This window comes from Anas platyrhynchos, chromosome 2 (assembly GCF_047663525.1).
Source record: "Anas platyrhynchos isolate ZD024472 breed Pekin duck chromosome 2, IASCAAS_PekinDuck_T2T, whole genome shotgun sequence".
Classification (NCBI taxonomy): Eukaryota; Metazoa; Chordata; class Aves; order Anseriformes; family Anatidae; genus Anas; species Anas platyrhynchos.
Genome location: NC_092588.1, coordinates 55,112,903 through 55,130,837, shown reverse-complemented (window position 1 = coordinate 55,130,837; position 17,935 = coordinate 55,112,903). Strand labels below are relative to the sequence as shown.

Here is a 17,935-nt window from a genome sequence, read left to right as displayed (position 1 = left end):
TAAGAAAGAGATTTACACTGCAAAGCAGCTGACAAGTTGTACATGTCAGAAAGCCTTGATGGATCTATTCACAGGCATCAAACAGGATGGTCAGCTTCTTCTGCAGATGTTTGCCAGAGGCTCAAACTTATTTTGATCCATAACTCTTTCTGGAAGTATCCCACTAAACTGTTTAATACGAACAAGACTATAAGATGAACTTCTGGTAAGAACAAAGGCTCTCTGAAATGTAAGTATCAACACTGTCAAAACTACTACATAAATCTCCATGAAAGAACACGCACCACTAAAATAGTGAAAAGTTGTGACACAGGGGAAAAAAAGTGGTAGAAAAGAAAAACAAAAAGAACTTGCCTATTATGTCACCAGCTATAGCATCACTTGGATTTGGAGAAGGATATACAGGAATACCTTTAAAACAAAAGAAATGATAAGGTGTATTTGAAACAGACACATTTATTTCACTAAAATTCTTGACAGATAATGAAGGTCTGTCCTGTCAATACAAAGAGCATGATTAATTTATCTTAAATTAATCAGTGGCATTAGATTTCATTCTATTGCCATTTTTAGTAAATGGAAGCACTCAGCAATTCTATCACATCATTTTTCTCGTTTTATTTTCTTTGGATTTGCTAACTCCTTTCCCTCAATCACTTCTTTAAAAAAAAAAAATGAAAGAAACTGTAACCATTCCTTCATGGCTGACAGTTTTATACTCTGCCAGGAGGGTCTTTCCAATATTACACTGGCACCATTTTAGAATTATTTTTAATTATTTTAGAATCTTCTGAAATCCCACAAACATGGTTTATTAGGCATAAAAGTTCCAAATCCTTGGAGGCCTCAAGGAAAACACACAACCACTTTCTCCCCCATCTCTCACTAGTCATGTTCTACTTTTTAGTCCAAGTTATAGACTCTAGACTCTCTGAATGTCAAATGAATTCAGAATTCTGAGAATGAAACACAATCTATCTGATTTTCAAGTAACCACTGTTTTGCAAAGTAGACCAGACTACCTTCTGTGTTATGACAACTGATTTATTGGAATGTGTATGCTTGAGAATCTGAAACACCAGATGTTCAAATCAAACAGTTCAACCAAACCCATTCTAATTAAAACAGCTAACTCTTTAAAGCACGTTTAAAATTCTGGAGAACAGACATTTTTATTTGCATACTTACGGATACAAAATGGAAAACTATAGAAACCATCAGCACAGCGTTCACAGTTTTCTCCCTGGAAATTCTGCTTACAGAAACAGCGGCCAGACCCTTCTTCACAGCCCTCTGCATGCTCTGAGTTACAGCTGCAGGCTAAGCAAGTTTGAGAAAATAAGCACTTTTGGGAAAGGTTTCATTTGCCTTCTATAGCAGTGCACAATGGCATTATAATGTCATTTGCAGTTGTGAATGTGTCATTATTTAAAGAATTAACATTCAAATTCTGTTTCATATTTTCTGAGTACTCCAGATCACAGAATTAATCTTTATGGTATCCCTTAGAAGTAAGATTTACACCATTTTCTTAGACTGTTAGTTTGTTTGCTTCAGAATTCAGAATGCTGCGTGTTATTGCTCCACAGCACTGCAGCATCTATCCTTTCTGTGGCTTCTGCTCCTTCTCTCTCCATAGTCTAGGTGGAGCACCATGCTCTTGTATACCTTCCCTTACACACTACGCATGACATTATAGCAGCATTCCCACAGCTCTGCTGACCTCCCATTTATTTCAACACCCAAACACAACAAACCATAGCTTCCTCCTACTTGTCACAAAGTTCTGTCAGCCTGTTTGTAATTTAATCCTTAGTTCTTACCTATACTCTGTTCATCTTTTTTAAAAGCTCTATTTCTAATCATCCTATTGAGTTATTACTATAGATGCTAAATTGAGCACTGGACAGATTAGGAGTAGCCATCCTTATCACCTTTGGAGCTATATGATAATATTTTCAAGTGACCAACAGCCAAAAGATACCTTATATGTATGTCAGAGAACTAAGAGAAGCAGGGTCATGAGGATATGAGATGAGAGCAGCTTCTCAGAGGTCATGCCAGCTCACTATGGGGTGTGTAGCTGGTCCTACCTCCTCCACAGCCTTTTATGGCTTACTTCCTCCCGTTGTCCTACTGCTAGTCTGAAGCTTTAGGTTCATATGACACATACGTTGAGAAGATTATCATTAAAAGAGTTGAAAGCAACACAGGAAGTCGTTTGCAGTTGTTTTCCGACATCTTTTGGACATTTTATTCTTCGCTATGAGAAGATGCCAAACAGAGAAGGACTTACGTATACAGCCATCAGGAGCACTTGCTGGAACACCATATGGACGGTAATAACCTTTTGCACACTTCTCACAGTTAATACCAGCTGTATTATGCTGTGCAAAATAAAACAAAAGGAGAATATGAGATACAAAGGGGAACTTGGAAGGAGAATTAAGAAACAATAACATCCTTAACACTGTCACTATACACAACTAAGAAAGGATCAGCACAGAAAAATAAAAAAAATAATATTACTGCAATAAAGACAACATTTGTCATTTGGAGTACTTTAATAACATACAGCTTCCTGAATCATGGTATTCTCACATAAAGTAACTGAATTAGAACTTTAAAACATTATGAAAATGACATATTTAACAAAAAATTAATTTTAGGAATAGATGGAATAAAATTCCCTTTTACACTATTACCAGATATTCATTGATTTTTATAGGGCTTTCTTATCACAGTGTGCACATCATTCAGACAACTGCATTGTTAATTTTTCCTCATCCTGTATATTACTCCTTTATCCAAAATCAGCAATGTCAAAATACACCCAAACCTGATCAGCCTACAGGAAACAAAAGTAAAATGAACAAAACAGATCTACCATTAGGAAAACAAACATCTCTGTAAACTTGTTTCAGACACACAGAAAAAAACATCGTAAGTAATTTAAGCACAGCAAAAATAAATATATCTCCTGTGAACAAAGTCCTGAGAGTATTTCAACTCTTGCTCTAAAGCTCTCTCTTGTGGTGAGGGTGCCAGGAGCATGCAGCGGTGATGGCATTCAGAAGTTGAGCAAAGAGCTGTCACAAGGCATTCTTGTGAACCAATTTGTCTCATGAGCAGGGGACAACAAATAAGAATAAACCCTGCTCTGGAACAACAAAAGCAGCAAGCACCTGCCCCCAGCTCCCACTTGCTGTTCACTTCCTTCTTAGGGAGTGTTGCAACACAGGGCTGCAAACAGGACTTCATGGGGCAGCTGGCAGGGCAGTTCATTAGCAGGGCACCCAGGACGTTGCTGTTTGTGGTTGGTGCTCTCCATTTGTGCAATAATTCTGGGTTCTGCTTCCAGCTCTGCCAGGAGCTTCCTCTAACATCTTCAGATCTGAACTACTGCCGAGAATGGCTAATGTTGGATTAGGGGAGGTGATGCTCACATCACACAGCAGGTGGAGATACAGTATTTGTTGCAGCACTTAGACCACAGAGTGGCCCAGCATCTCTGCTCAAGACTTTAGGACTCCTCCCAGAGTTGCAGGATGCCGCTGTCTGGGTCTGGGGTTACACAAGAGTGTCTGGCTCTCTCCGTGGTGCTGGGGCAGGTGATGAACCTGTGCAGAGCTTGTGGGTAAGGATCAGAGGATGTACCAGCCCAGTTGATCACAGAATCACGGAATTGTAGGGGTTGGAAGGGACATCAAGACATCATCAGGTCTAACCTCCCTGCCTGATGTTGCAGTAGGTGTCTGTTACAGAGAGCCTGAACGAAAAGGCAAATGAAGCCTTCTTTAAGCAGCTACAGAAAGCCCTGCATTCACAGGCTTTGGTACTCATGGATGACTTTAACCACCCCAGTATCTGCTGAAAGGGCAATGCAGCCGGGTGCAGGCAACCCAGAAGTTAATTTGAACATATCAAAGGCAATTTTGGGATGCCAGGGCTCTTGAACCACTAAGAGATACACTGTTCAAAGTGACACCGACAAACAAGGAAGAACCGATAGAAGATGTGAGGCTGAGGGCAGCCTTGGCTGCAGCGACCATGAGACTGAATTTTAAGGCCCTTAAACAAGTAAGCAAGACAAATAGCAGAATTACAATCTTGGGTTTCAGAAAAGCAGATTTGGGCTTGTTCGGGTATCTGCTTGGCAAGATCCTATGTGAAACTGCACTGAAAGGGAAAGGAGTCCAGAAGAGCTAGCTGACTTTCAAGGACAGTCTCCTTAGCACAAGAATTGTCTTTTCCAATATGCAGAAAGTTGAGCAAGGAAGGCAGAAGGCCAGCATGAATAAATACTGAGATCCTGATTGATCTCAAACTAAGAAAGGAAGTACAGAGAAGCTGGAGGTAGAGACAATCTACCTGGGAGAAACACAAAGACACTACCCATAATAATGGAGTTAAACAAGCCAAAGGTCACACGGAGTTAAAATTAGCAAGGGAGGTGAAGAGCAATGAGAGGTTTCTCAGAGGTGTACAGGAATAGGACAAGAAAAACAGACCCAGACTGGAACGTGGAAATTTCCAAATAGATATTACGGGGAAAACATTATCATGAGGGTTGTCAAACACTGAAGCAGGTTGCAATTAATGGCTGTGTAATCTCCAGCCTTGGCAACGCTCAAGGCTTGACTGGACAAGTCCTTGAGCAGCCTGATCTAATCAGACCTGCTTTGAGCATGGGGTTGGACTATGCGATTTCCAGAGCTCCTTTTCAACCTAAATTATGCTGTGATTCTATGTTTATTGTCTCTCCTGAAGCTGTGAAATAGTTAAAATAAGACAGACTGTGAAAAGTACAATATTCAATACTATTAGTGTCTGACACATTCAATATTCATTCAAGCATCCATTTCTTTTGCTTTTTTTTCCCTGACGTAAGCAGAAACAGTAAATTAAAATCCATGTACTTTGCTGATAAAAAAATGCTATAATTAGATTTATGGTAAACTCATTTAATCTAGCACAACTCCCACAAAATTAGGTTACAAACAACTAATATCAATCATACAACCATAGACCCATAGACTTACAGATTTAAATTAATTTGGGTCTTTTTTATCCTGGAAGCAATTTAAGAAAAATGCCCTTTCATGAACAAAGAACTGACAGAAAGGACCAAGATGATAAATATGACCAGACTGCATGAACAATTGCTGCAAAGAAATATCAATTGGAAGACAAAGAGCATTTATTTCACTCATGCTAGTAAAAATAATTCTCTCTTCTGACTGCTTCTTGGACAATATCTTATACTGTGGCAATAAGATGGAAAACACCCTAAACATTTTACCGGACATCTCCTTTTTTGTTGCTTAAATACAGCTGTATTTTAAATGCACAGCATGGTAATAGACAAATCATTATATGCAGGTGTCATAGGAGTATAGGTTTTACGATAATTTTCCCTCCAAATTACATTCTGGTCAGCTGTTTGTTATCAGACAGACCTAACAACAAAAGGAAGACAATCTTTAAAATCAGTATTTAACTGTATTTAACCCTAAGATTATTGAAACAATGACTAATTTAGATTGGAAGACACCTCAGGAGATCAAGTGGTTCTATCTCACTCAAAGCAGAGATATCTCCAAGATTAAATCAAGGTGTTTAGAGTCTTGTATGATCTTTCCTGAAAGTAATTAGTCATACTAGTATAAACGTTCCTTACGATGAGAGACATTCCTTCTCTTTACAATAATGTATTACTCATTAGTGACATACAGTGTAAAGTCTCTGACTCCAAATTTATATTTGTTGATTCAAACCAACTGAGTCTCTAGGGTTGTTAAGAGGCTGAAGCACATGACATGTAAGGAGAAACTCAGGAAATGGCTTTGGTTGGAGAAGAGATGTTTAAGGAAGGTGGGTACCTAGTAGCAGTTTTCTACTACCCAGGAGTGGGTAACAGAGAAGACAGAGCCAAGCCTTCTCTGACATACACAGCAGGACAAAAGCCAACTGTCACAAGATGCAACTGGGGAAATTCCCAATGAACAGTAGCAAAAATCTCTTTACCATGGAAGTAATTAAGTGTTGTAATAAATTACTCAGAAACTGCATAATCTCCACCCTTAGAAATTCTCAGAACTCAGTTGAGTGTTTCTTCGTGCAAACTGATATAACTTTGCACCTATTCCTGGTCTGAGTAGAGCACTAGTTGAGATGACTTCCAGAGGTCCCTTCTACGATTCCGTATGTTTTCAATACCAAAAATGTCCTTCTTGGTATAGCCTATGCCCTCCTTTAGTCCTTCTGGTGCGGCAGAGCTTTCTGTGTTTTTCTTCAGTAAAGAACCAGCTGGACTGAGTTGGTATTTTATTTAGGAAATTTTACTTCCCTTTATTAAGCAGAGAAACATCAGAGTTCATAACAGGAAAGGGGATTTTTAGAGTTCATTTAATTGTTGTATTGTGTGGCTTTATTTGAATCACGCAGGACTGAGTGTAAATATAATTAATGCATCATTTGTTTATTAACAAGCAATGTTGTATGATGCAAATTACTTTCAGACATCTTTTTCCCTGCTTTGAGTACAAGTAACAATACCAGAGGAATGGAAGTATCTAGACTGGTCAGCCTCCAAACTATCAGTGTGGACACACTTCTTCAAATTACAATTACTTAAACAGACCAAAACCTTTTTACCTGGCAGTTAATGCAGACTCCTCCACCTTCATAATGCCCGTGAATGTTTAAGCTTTCTCGACGCCGATCAACATCAGCATCATAGTAGCAGTCAGTGGCATGCCCAAAGCAATTGCAGGCTGAAAAAGTTAATATTCCAAGTCAGCTTTCATTGTGACGCTGGAATTTATAAATGTAGCAGCGGTGAGAAAGAAACCTAGAATATTTATTTATACATACACTCATGTATTTGGAGTGTTCTCAAGTGTACGTATTTACTTATCAGCAACTAGATTTTCACACCAGAGACCTGGGAAGATCATCTAGACATGAGGAAACCATGGACTGCTAGGTTTGTCAGAAGAGTCAACAGCTGTACCATTTCAAAACCGTATATTTATACATAAAAGCAGAACCAGGATGCTCCAGAAGAATGGTTTCAGCAGTTTTATAAAAATAATGAAAAATATGTTCAAATGCTTTTTCTATTTTTCCACATCCAAAAATATATTCGGGCTGAAGCTGTGTGCACTAAAACTTCGTTTCAAATAAACAGTTATAGATAAGATATACATATTTGTGCATAGGAAACTTTATGAAAGAAAAAAAAAAAGCTGAAAGCAAAAAAGGCTTCTGTAAACATATGGTGCTAGGTGAATTTTAATTATAAGCGTTCCAGGACTCCAGAGAAACCCTCCTACAAAATTCCTAAAGTTACAACTTTATAAAGCTATGATTTCACACTTGGGAAATCCTTCCTTCATCTAGAGCAGAGGATAAGATACTCTGGAAGACAATGGATTCCTGAAAGCATGTCAAAATAAAAATAAGAGCCCCGACCCTACTTTCCTTCTTTGGAAGGAAGCATGTCCTTCTAAGGTCATCTACCAAATGCTCCTTGGCTCTAGGGCCAAAACTTCTGTGAACTGCAAACCGCTCACAAGTATGTCTATTAACAGTGATGGGAAATTATTTTGTCTGTCCACAATAACAGCATTTTCTCTTACAGGTGAACAGAAAGCCCTTCTACCTCACAAAGTATTTTCTTACAACTTTGAGCCATTTGCTGACCCCCACTGCTCTAGGAAACTCAGAGCAAAAGATTGGCCCTATTTCTATCAGCTCGCACCGACCTCTTTCAATCAGTTTCCCCAAAGGGACCTCAGGCTGCTGGAAAGCTTAATGAGGCTGCTTTAATTCCTCCACTACCGGCTTCCAGGAGAAGAGGCCTGCACCTGGCCAACACTTTCAACAAATCACCTTAAACAGCTAGAAGCAATCCAAACTGAAAAGGGTATTTTTTTCAGAGGTAGTTAGAAGCTAAGTTGTCTTGGCTCCAAATCTTGTAGATGATCTTTTATAAATTCATTCTTTCAAGAACATGAAGTTATTTATGCTCTTTGTCTCTCTCTTCCTGGCAGAAAGTATTTTTCTTTCAAAGAGGGGAATTCAAATGAGGTTTCAAATATTGTCCAAAAATTGAGTCCCAACATGCCTATCTCTGATCAAATGTTTTAATCATCTTTTTTTTTTTCCCCCCCCAAACACTCTGTCTTAGTGCTGCAGTTTTGATTAAACAAGCAGTCTATTTATTCCTCAAACTAATTATAAAGGTGCATCTATTTGGCTTTCAGATAAGGTTCCCTTGTTAACCGTTTGTACCCACTGGCTACAGTACTCTCGGGAAAGGCAGGTAAGTTAAATTAGGCCAGACACAAGGGAATCTAGAGGCTGCCAACACATTTGTTCAGAAAAGGCTGTGCATGGAGATGGCTAACACAGCTGCTGTTTTCTGACAGAAGGATGCAAACACCCACGTGGGACTTTATGTACCCCTTAGGAAAAAGGGGGCCCATGTGGTCAATCTTATAGTATTACCTTTTCTTTAAGAGAATGAAATACAGGGAAGGTAGAAGAAAGCTCAAGGGGCTTCTTCAGCTTGACCATTCAGTCTGTGGGTCTAAAGCACACGTGTGGAGCAAACTCCCCACCAGGAAAATGTTTGCATCCATTTATGCCAGGTCAGCAAGAGGTGAATTCCGGCATGAGAATGGAGTGCAACTCAGACACCTGTCAGCAGTAGCAGCCTTGAACAACTTCCCATAGCGGCATTCAGATGACATGAAGCTCAGAGGACCCTGCTTATGGGCCCAAGACAGGAAAGGCAGAAGAGCTGCATTGATTAATGAGTAACATGTGACAAGGCTAAGGCAGGACTACACTGCTGAAAGGATTTTTCAGACCAAACACGATTCACAGTTATTAGACTGTAAATTCAAGAATGTCTGGAGAGATGACATTTCACCCTGGTTCCTGAAACGCTGGAGCATGCTTAATTCCCCAAAAAACAGATTTGCTTCTAAAAAATCTGCTTTATGACACAGGCTTTTGAACTGGGTTCCTTTACAATACCAAGGATGCAGTAACTACAATGACATGGACAATAACTCAGCTCCTCTTCCCAATAAAAGATAGCAAAGACTGAGTTGTTACTTCTTACAACTCTCAGTAAGAAATTATTACTAAATACTTTGCTGTTTCATAAGGGGAGCTGACTGTATCTTGTAGTACTGCACTAAGTACTCCTCATTCCCTCCAGTAACAAACAAACAAAAAAACCACTTAGCTAAATACACAGTCCCTCCCCTTCTGCCAACAGGACATAAAATCCAGAAGTCGGAGCAAGAGTTCTCCCTTGATACCACTTAGAGTGACTTGTTTGAAAGTTTAATATATGCAGTCTCTACACTCTGAATACAAATAGGTAATGGGGAAGCAAATTTCAAGATGCCTGTAATCTCTGCTCTGCTAGGGAGCACCCACAATTTGTCAGCAGGCAGCTTTGACTGGGGAGAGACGTTCACCCAACGTGCTACAGGAAGGTTTCCACTTTTCTCAGGCAATATTCTGACATCTGTGACTATTTTCATTGTTTAATGAGATGAGAGAAAAACATAAATAACATTCACTGCCTCATTTAGTCTGTGTTACTGTATGGAAAGAATCTTCTCAGTAAAAAAAAAAAAAAAAGAGGTGTCAAAGCCTAATCTGTTAGTTACAGTCCATGAACACTGCACTATAGCTAATTTTCACCCACTTGTCAAAGTCCCGTTTAAACTCACGTATTTTTAACTACTCACGTTCACATATATTTGTGTTCCCAGCTGTTGCAGGTTGCCACTGTTTTTGATTATATCCAGGACAGCAGCGGTCACAGGTTTCCCCACAAGTGTTATGCTGACATTCACACTGAAACCTACAGAAATAAAAGCTTCTTAGTCCACTGAAACTGGATTTAAACTTTTTTTTTCTTAATTTTATTGCATCCCAAAACTTACACGTAATGTGAAAAAGACAGGACATAAGTTCATGTGTAGAGAGGTCAAACAGTGATACTAGAACATTTTAGAACTTCCCTAAAATTATTCATGATTGGTTACTTTAATCATGATTATGAGCTTATTAACACAAATTAGTTATAGAAAACATTTACAACTGAATTCATTAGACTGGATTATGAAACTTTATGCTAGAATATTAAACAAACTGATATATAGCAGCTTACAATGTTCCCTATTTTAGCTTCATTCCAGGGCTCAAGCTTGTTGACCTACAGTAAATCAAAATATTTATCAACTTTCTATGCATGTCTTCATCATTTATAATTTATGCTTTGCTTACAATAATTTTATTACTGTCTTTATTAAACCATAATCATAACTTCATCTTGTTACATCTAAAACAATTCACGTTAATCATCAAGAAAACATAGTTCATATTTATTTTGATTTGAATAGCCTCCATAAGGGCAGGCTCTCGTTATGGGCTAGGTCTTACTATCATGCATAGTAACTGAGTCCCAGGAGTAGCAAGCAGACCTTGAGACTGGAGAGGCTTTTTCCAGCATTCCTCTGTTATCTGTGTAGCCTAATAACCAAGGGGCAATCTAATTTTCAAGTATAACCATTCTATTCTGGTAGATTTCACCCCTTCTGCACTTAGTTTTCTCTAGCACAGACATCTGAAATGGTGGCACCCATTTGCCCACTAACTCTTCATTAGAAACCAATTGAAAATATTACATTATTCTATTAGTTTATTTCAATGCCATCACGGTTAAGAGCAAGAGCTATTTTAAACCGGGGTCTTAAAATGTATTTTGACTGGCCTGAACGCTCACAGTCATTTTCCTAGAACAGACAAGCCATAGAGCTTGATCTAATTCCTTGTGAAATCAACATGGATATCATAAATTTCACAGGGAAATGGAACTTTCCTATAGATTTCAGGTGTGTGACCCGCTACTATCACTATTTAATTCAAGATCATTCATAGAAAGTAACATTTGTAAACAAAGGGTAAGATAATATATTCATTCATTAAAATGAATATAATCCTGCTGCAAAGTTACTGAAATAACATTGATGTTTGCTAATAGCTCCTGTAAATATCAATAATAAGAACACAGTCAAAAAATTATAGAATGTAAAGACGATTGTAAAATATCTTAGATCTACTGCAGCTAAAAAATGAATGCAACTATTTTTCTAAACACGTATTAGAGCCAAGTGTCCAAAGGACCTAGACAAATAGTCAGCAGTCCCAAGTTCTGCTCCTACAAAATATTCAAGTAAAAAATGCAGTCTGAGTTCTACTAACTTTATGGCTGCCTTCTTCATTAATACACTAAGAATATGATACCAAAAGTCACATTTTTCTCTTGTATCTTAATAGTCAATTCAGCTAAAAGGAAGTATCATCCCACTGACAACAGGATATAGCTCATTCAATTGCTGTTTTTATTTTTTTCTAGTGGTGATCAAAAGCATCGGCTCTTGTCTGAGTTAAAATGCTCTTTATCTCCAGAAAGTTCACTAACTTTGTTACTGAGTTGGCTCTTTAATTCCTGTTGTTGGGAGATGATATCAAACCATGTTTTCCAAAAAGAATTAAGGGTTTCTAATGAGCTATTAAATTTTCCAAGCTCTTAATTTCAGTTAAAATCTAAACAGACCTTTTTATTCTTGTATTTCATATACAATAGCTCTTGACATGTTTTCATGTCAATCGTTAGCAGACTCTCATTTTTTAAATATAATAAAAATTTCTTCCAAGACTACATTCAATAATAAAAAGTTCATTTGAAAATGTTTGTGAATTTTTTTCCTGATATTGTGATGCTCAGTTTACTTACTGGTATTGGTCTTCAGCACTTTTTGCGTTACATACTTCAGCATGGCCATGGCAAACACATCGACCACCAACACTGATGTCCTTTATACTGTAGTAATACTACGGAAGAATCACAAGAAATATATATATGTCTTTTCTTACTTGTATTATGGCATATATATGTCTTTTCTTAATTGTATTATGGCAGACATATCAACATCAGTTATTTCTACGTGGTTAAATCCTGTTAATGATAATTTTAAAGGCATGACTTTACAAAAGGCCACAGTCAGGCAACCAACAGTCAAACCTGTACTGACATTATGTCTCGGTATGAGTCCCAGCAAATCAAGCCAATACTCATGGGGTGCCTGGTAGCAACAGAACACAATTTTGGGCTTGCGTGGCTCAAACCAAATGCATACAGCTGTAGCTCTCCATTCCCCAGCAGCTACAAAGCCACCAGTGCCCAAGCCTAAAACTTGTTCAAAGCCAGCTTGACCATGGAGATGTACAGGCACAGCATTTGTTTGGGAGACTGCGGTCTGGTCAACAAGTAGGACAGACTGGTAGGAGCAGTAGTTTCCCCATTCAGTCACACATGGTCACTAAACACTAGAAACCAACAGAGATCGGTGGCTCAGATAAAATCCCTGTGACTCAAGCTGGATTTGAACCTGTGACATGAAGCTGAACCACTTTGTATCTCACTCTGATGCCTTGCAGGCATCCAAGGCAACAGTAGATAAAAATTTCATCAGTTCAACTCATTGAAAATCTCAGCAGCATATACATATCAGTAGTAACTTCTGCATACATTTCTGCAGCTCAGAAATTGCTTCCTTGCCTCTTTAGTGCACCAGGCAGAACAGAAAGCTGGTTGTAATTCTGGATCTCTATGCACCCCCAAAGACAGTTAAAGGGCCAGAGAAAATGCTACTGGAGGACAAAGAGAAAAAGGGTCAGAACGTTTTGCAGTTTTGTCTCCTGTGCTTACTCATTCACAATATAGCCTCTCTAAGTGGTATAACACTCTCTTCTTTTATGTAGGTGAAGTTGGCTGGCACAGATGAGATGCTTTTCCAGGGCAGAGAGCTTTTGAAAACCTCTCTCTCTGGCTTCTGTAAAGCTACTTTGCTCTAAGCAGGAGAAGAGCAGTAGGTGGGATATATAGACTAGGAAATAAGATCTGTATTATTTTTCACTTTCTGAACAGTCTCTACTCACATATACTCACTAATTTTTTTAACTGTGCCCTACCATTTTCATGCTGTAAATAAAACCTGTGCTTTCAGTATTTTCAGCACAGCTAGAAGTGACACTTTTGACTCCTGCCATCATAGCTGACTGTTGTTTTTTTTTTAATATAGTAAGACTGTCGATAGTTACGTGCAGCTTTGCAGAACTATGCTGTACTACTAACAGGAATAGTCCTGTTATTGGCTAGTAAAAAGTAAAATTAATAATAGGCCAAAACAATTAATAGGCCAAATTGCCACAGTTTAGACATAAAACATTCCCTATATAATTCAATGTGTCATGAACTCCAGCCATGAACAGAAGTCAGGCAGTTACTTGGACAGGAGAACAGAACTCGTCTGGTTTTCATCTGGTTCTCTAATAAGTTTAACACACAGACTTTCCTTATGTATATTAACTCTTTCCTAGACTTTGAAGACCTCTACAACAAAAATGTGTGATCTCTTTTAACAATTCAATAAAACACTTGTTGTTTTATTCATGTGTCCTACATCCCATGGCCATAACATCAGAAGTTTCTTACATTAAAGCTACGCTGCTCGCCAAGGAAAGTAAATACTTCTTTTACATGTGCCTGTGAGCAACATCTTAAAATTTACTTAAGACAATAGAGGTGCTTAATGGGAGTGCTATCAAGTAACTGGAACTGTTTTATGATTTTCGATACAGAAACCCACACACACTTGTGCAGTGCCTCACCCCAGGGTTTCCTCCAATTGTTACTGACTCTTCATTTGAAATAAAAAGGTTTAAAATAGCAATACAATATGAAGCTTGCAATCTCTCTTGATGCACTGTTCCCTTGAGGGATCTGGATTTCCTTATATTTCCCCACTAAATGAGTGGAACCTTGGCTATCAAGCCCCAGGATAGCCCAAAGTCCACTAAAAACACCTATGTATCTCAAACAATATGTCTACAGATAGTAACTTTTGAGTAGGCCCTCTGATTCCTGCTCCTTCAGAAACTCAAGTAAAATTTTCTGAAATCTCTCTTCAAATAAATAAGGGAAAGCAGTGTAAAATAAGGCTGGTGAGACAGCTCAGATTTTTGCAATGGCTCCTTATAGCTCTCGTGATGCACTCAGCTTCCTTTAATATTCAAAGTCAGCAAAAGAAGATAGCCTGTTACAAAATCATTACTTCCCCTCCATAGCTACCTGCTATCCCAGTTATCTTCTCATGTCAAGCAGACCTGGAGAAAATACAGGGATTTACAGGTAGGTCATTGTAAATATTGATTGTTGCAAACCTAAATGATTTAGATCATTTTTGGTCTCTAAGATGCTGGATATAGCTGTTGAATATACCTCTGTGAAAACAGTACTTACTCTACGGGTTACAGTAGGGTCTCGTTGAGCTTTTGATATCAAGTGTCCCAGAAGTGTATTAGTTCTGAGAAAATGAAGGCGGATGTTTGTTGCTTTTGTGAATTCTCGAAGACTAGGTGAATAAGTGAAGTTTTTTGCTCCTGGGCGGCCATTTACCAAAGATACTACAATCTAAAAAAATAGGAAGTATATTTTTGTTACAACATATCCACTGCAAGTATCAGTAGTGGGCACAGAGTCAAACGTTTGCGTAATAACAGAATAAAAAAAAATACTATTGTTTCTGAGCATATTTGCAGTAGCAACTACACATTTCATACTGAAACCAGAACGTCAGGAAAAAACATGACTTGGACCCTCCTGAATTCTTATTACACATACTACACCTAAGTAAAAAATAAATAAATAAATAAAAGAGTGCCCCTATCTCTTTTGAAAACAGTGCGTACAACACACAAAAAGAACACATTTTAGTTGGGGGGAAAAAACAAACAAAAAACAATAGGTATAGTTACAAATAGTTACATGAACAGTTGATAGTGTCGAGGGGAGTTTTGTCTGAGTAATAACACCAGGTTTTGGCTCTTTCCCAAAGCACATTTATTTTTGGGTTAAGGCACAAACATTCCTGGAAAATATTATTGTTACCAGGTCCAATGCTTGGGAGCATATTAATGGTCTTCTTGAAGAAAGTACACAGTGTTGCTTTAGAAAATCCTTTCACGTGAAAGCAGGTTTATCTAACTTTCAAAACATGAGCTCCAGTACAATTTTTATTTCTTAAAGAAAATTAGCAATCATGAATTTCTATTAAATTAACAACCTAGTGTGCAACCGAGTAAAAGACTTTCATTTATTTATAACCAGCCAGATAACAGATTTATATTTTCAAATAGCTCCTATAATCTGAAACATGTAAGAGTAGACTGGTGGCTGTTCTAATTGCAGTACAATTATTTTAGGAGAAGTCATGCAGCATGTAATAGGGGATGGTAGCAGCAATAGTCTTCTACAGAAATTGTTCTTAAAAATATTTTATCTGGAAAATTTTAAAGATGTGTTAATAGGCAAATTCTACTTTAATTCTAAACTACAACTCCAGATCCATACGCATAAAACTCTGCAGGAGTTTAGATGTAGATTCTAACTGCATCAGACATAAAACAAGAACGTCAGCAAGAGTGAACAGCACAGCCAGGAGTTTAACATCAATTCAAGTAACACAAGCCACATTTCTGCAATAGCAAGGATCAAAATCAGAGTAATGCTTTTGCATGCACATGTACTTCATTACAAACGTGTAGTATTTTGTATATTTTTTCTTAAATAGACTTATTCTTGAATGGTAAAGCTTATTCTTGAATGGTAAATATCTGTTTCTACAGCCTTTTCTCCCATGAGGAATTCTTGTGTAGTTAAGTTCTTTTATGTACATTGAAACTATTCAGAAAATGCAGTAAATATCTTCACATGCATATGCATAAAGTGAGGTACCTAAACCATAATAAAGAATCTATGCAGGTTGCTTTGAGCAGCCCCTATCCCCTGGTGACAGTTGGGAGATGTCAGCCCACTCTCCAAATATCTCACCAGCTACTTAAATGCTTGATTGTGGATTTATTGTCATTTCAAGCAATCATAACTGAAAAAATACTTTCTGTTCTACGTTTTTATTGAAACGGTAAACTTCCAAAACTGTTCACTTCCAAGATTACACTTTATTTTTCTAAAAGCACTTACCTCCCCATTTTCAAGAGGCACAATGCGAGAATACTCTGTAGTGCAAATGACATCGTTGTCCCTCCTCACAGGAACATTAGCTTCCTTTCCAAAGCGTTCCAAACAATCTGCTTTGGAGTCTACTCAAGCCAGAATGAAATTAGTTTTATATATGAAAATATATAATACTGTATATCCTAATTTGAATTAACAAAGAAATATCCCCTGTGCTTTAGGTAAATTCTCCCCCTTAGCTGAAAAATAAAAAGCAGCGATTGCTTCCCTTAGTGCATAAAAATGGAAATTTCTAAAACCAAATTGTTTCTTGTCCTAAGCAATTCAGTGGTTCCTGATAAGACACTACACAATCTTTCTAATGTCAACACAAAAAAAATAATAATAATTTATCTCCTCCAAGATTTTGTGACGTTTGACTTTGACATTTGCAAGGAACTCTAGAGTCCAATGGGATAAAGGACACTGTAGTTCTGATATACTAAAAATCAAGACAAAAAATGCAAAACAAAAAATCCCAACAGACTGAAAAATATTGATGTGCTGAGTTAAAGTTTCCAAATATCATGCTCACTTTCAGTTACACTTTTTTCACTAATTCATCGTGGACAACTACGATAAGAGAAACGTATTTGACATTCACTGTCTTCACTACACTACAGCTGAAATCTTCAGCAATACCAATGGCCTGATTTTCTTGCTACTGGGTGAAAGATTAAAGATACTTACGAGCAAAATATTGCCAGGGAGTGTAAGTTTTTCCAAAGTCCACTGATCTTTCTAAGATCCAGAGATCTGGACGAGGAGAATTTGCAAACTTGATAAGGATATAGGCGACATGGAAAAGCTGGTAACAGAACATGTAGAAATATTATCAGCAGCTTTTTGAACTCTATCAAAGTCATGCAATACTAAAATTAATGCCAGTAAAACCCCTTTTCTTTTGTGTACAGTGAGAAGGTGATCTGCAGTTTTATCTCCATTCTAAAAACAGTCCAGATTCTCAGCGGGTAGCCTCCAAGCAGCTCTTATCAACATACTTCACCTGACAATGTGCTCCAATACATTAAAAAAGCTGCAGCAGAACTCTGCTGTAAGCCATCTGTTACCTTGCAGAGCAGCTCTGTTTCACATCCAACTGGTTGCTTGGGTGTGTTCGTGGTCTATTACTTAACCTTGAGGAGTTAGCATCTCAACTCTACTGAGCTAAGATACATTTGCAGCATCCTGGTACATTTTCTAGAATGCTTGTGGCATTCTAGTCATGTAGTGAAAGAAAATCATGGATATTAGTGAAAATGCACATATTTACCTTGGGGCTCCTTTGGCTGCATTTGATTGTAACCAGAGGCACCTGTTCCCTCACTGCAAGAAACTTTCTAGATAACTTTGCCACTTCCCAAGTAACAAAGCAAGTCTCCCCAGAGCTTTATGTATGAAGTACCACAAGAGAGATTCTTATGCTGGTAGATCATTCATTGTCTGAAACTGCTCAAAATGCCTCATCAGTTCCAAGGCTGCCAAGGCCAAGAGTCCCACCTGGCTTCTTTAGGTGCTCAATGGGTATCACAGAGATAGACCACAGAGACAGAAAGCTCCTCAACACTACAGTAAATATGGGTTTGTCAAGAACAGAAATTTTACTACAAGCCTCTTGAGATAGTCCACAGTCATAAAAATCTGCATTCTGTGAAATTAACCCACACAAATGGCCAAATACAGATTGAACCCTAAGGGTCATCTAAAATTAAACAACCATGATGTGGATATGAATTGTCGATAAAAGAGATCAGATACTGAGGG

At 37.9% G+C, this 17,935-nt stretch overlaps 1 protein-coding gene across 3 annotated transcripts in view; it reads right to left on the bottom strand.

The window, feature by feature from the left end:
- Window positions 1-17,935, bottom strand: part of LAMA3 (laminin subunit alpha 3) — a 111,065-nt gene that overhangs the window by 80,163 nt on the left and 12,967 nt on the right. For all 3 annotated transcript variants that reach the window (XM_072034793.1, XM_072034792.1, XM_027451936.3), the window contains exons 3-11: window positions 16,862-16,979; window positions 16,139-16,257; window positions 14,399-14,569; window positions 11,831-11,928; window positions 9,777-9,892; window positions 6,658-6,776; window positions 2,297-2,387; window positions 1,189-1,320; window positions 355-411 (exon numbers count right to left, since the gene is read on the bottom strand). In XM_072034793.1, the coding sequence (XP_071890894.1) occupies window positions 355-411; window positions 1,189-1,320; window positions 2,297-2,387; window positions 6,658-6,776; window positions 9,777-9,892; window positions 11,831-11,928; window positions 14,399-14,569; window positions 16,139-16,257; window positions 16,862-16,979 (1,021 nt within the window). The remainder of the gene's footprint in view (window positions 1-354; window positions 412-1,188; window positions 1,321-2,296; window positions 2,388-6,657; window positions 6,777-9,776; window positions 9,893-11,830; window positions 11,929-14,398; window positions 14,570-16,138; window positions 16,258-16,861; window positions 16,980-17,935) is intronic.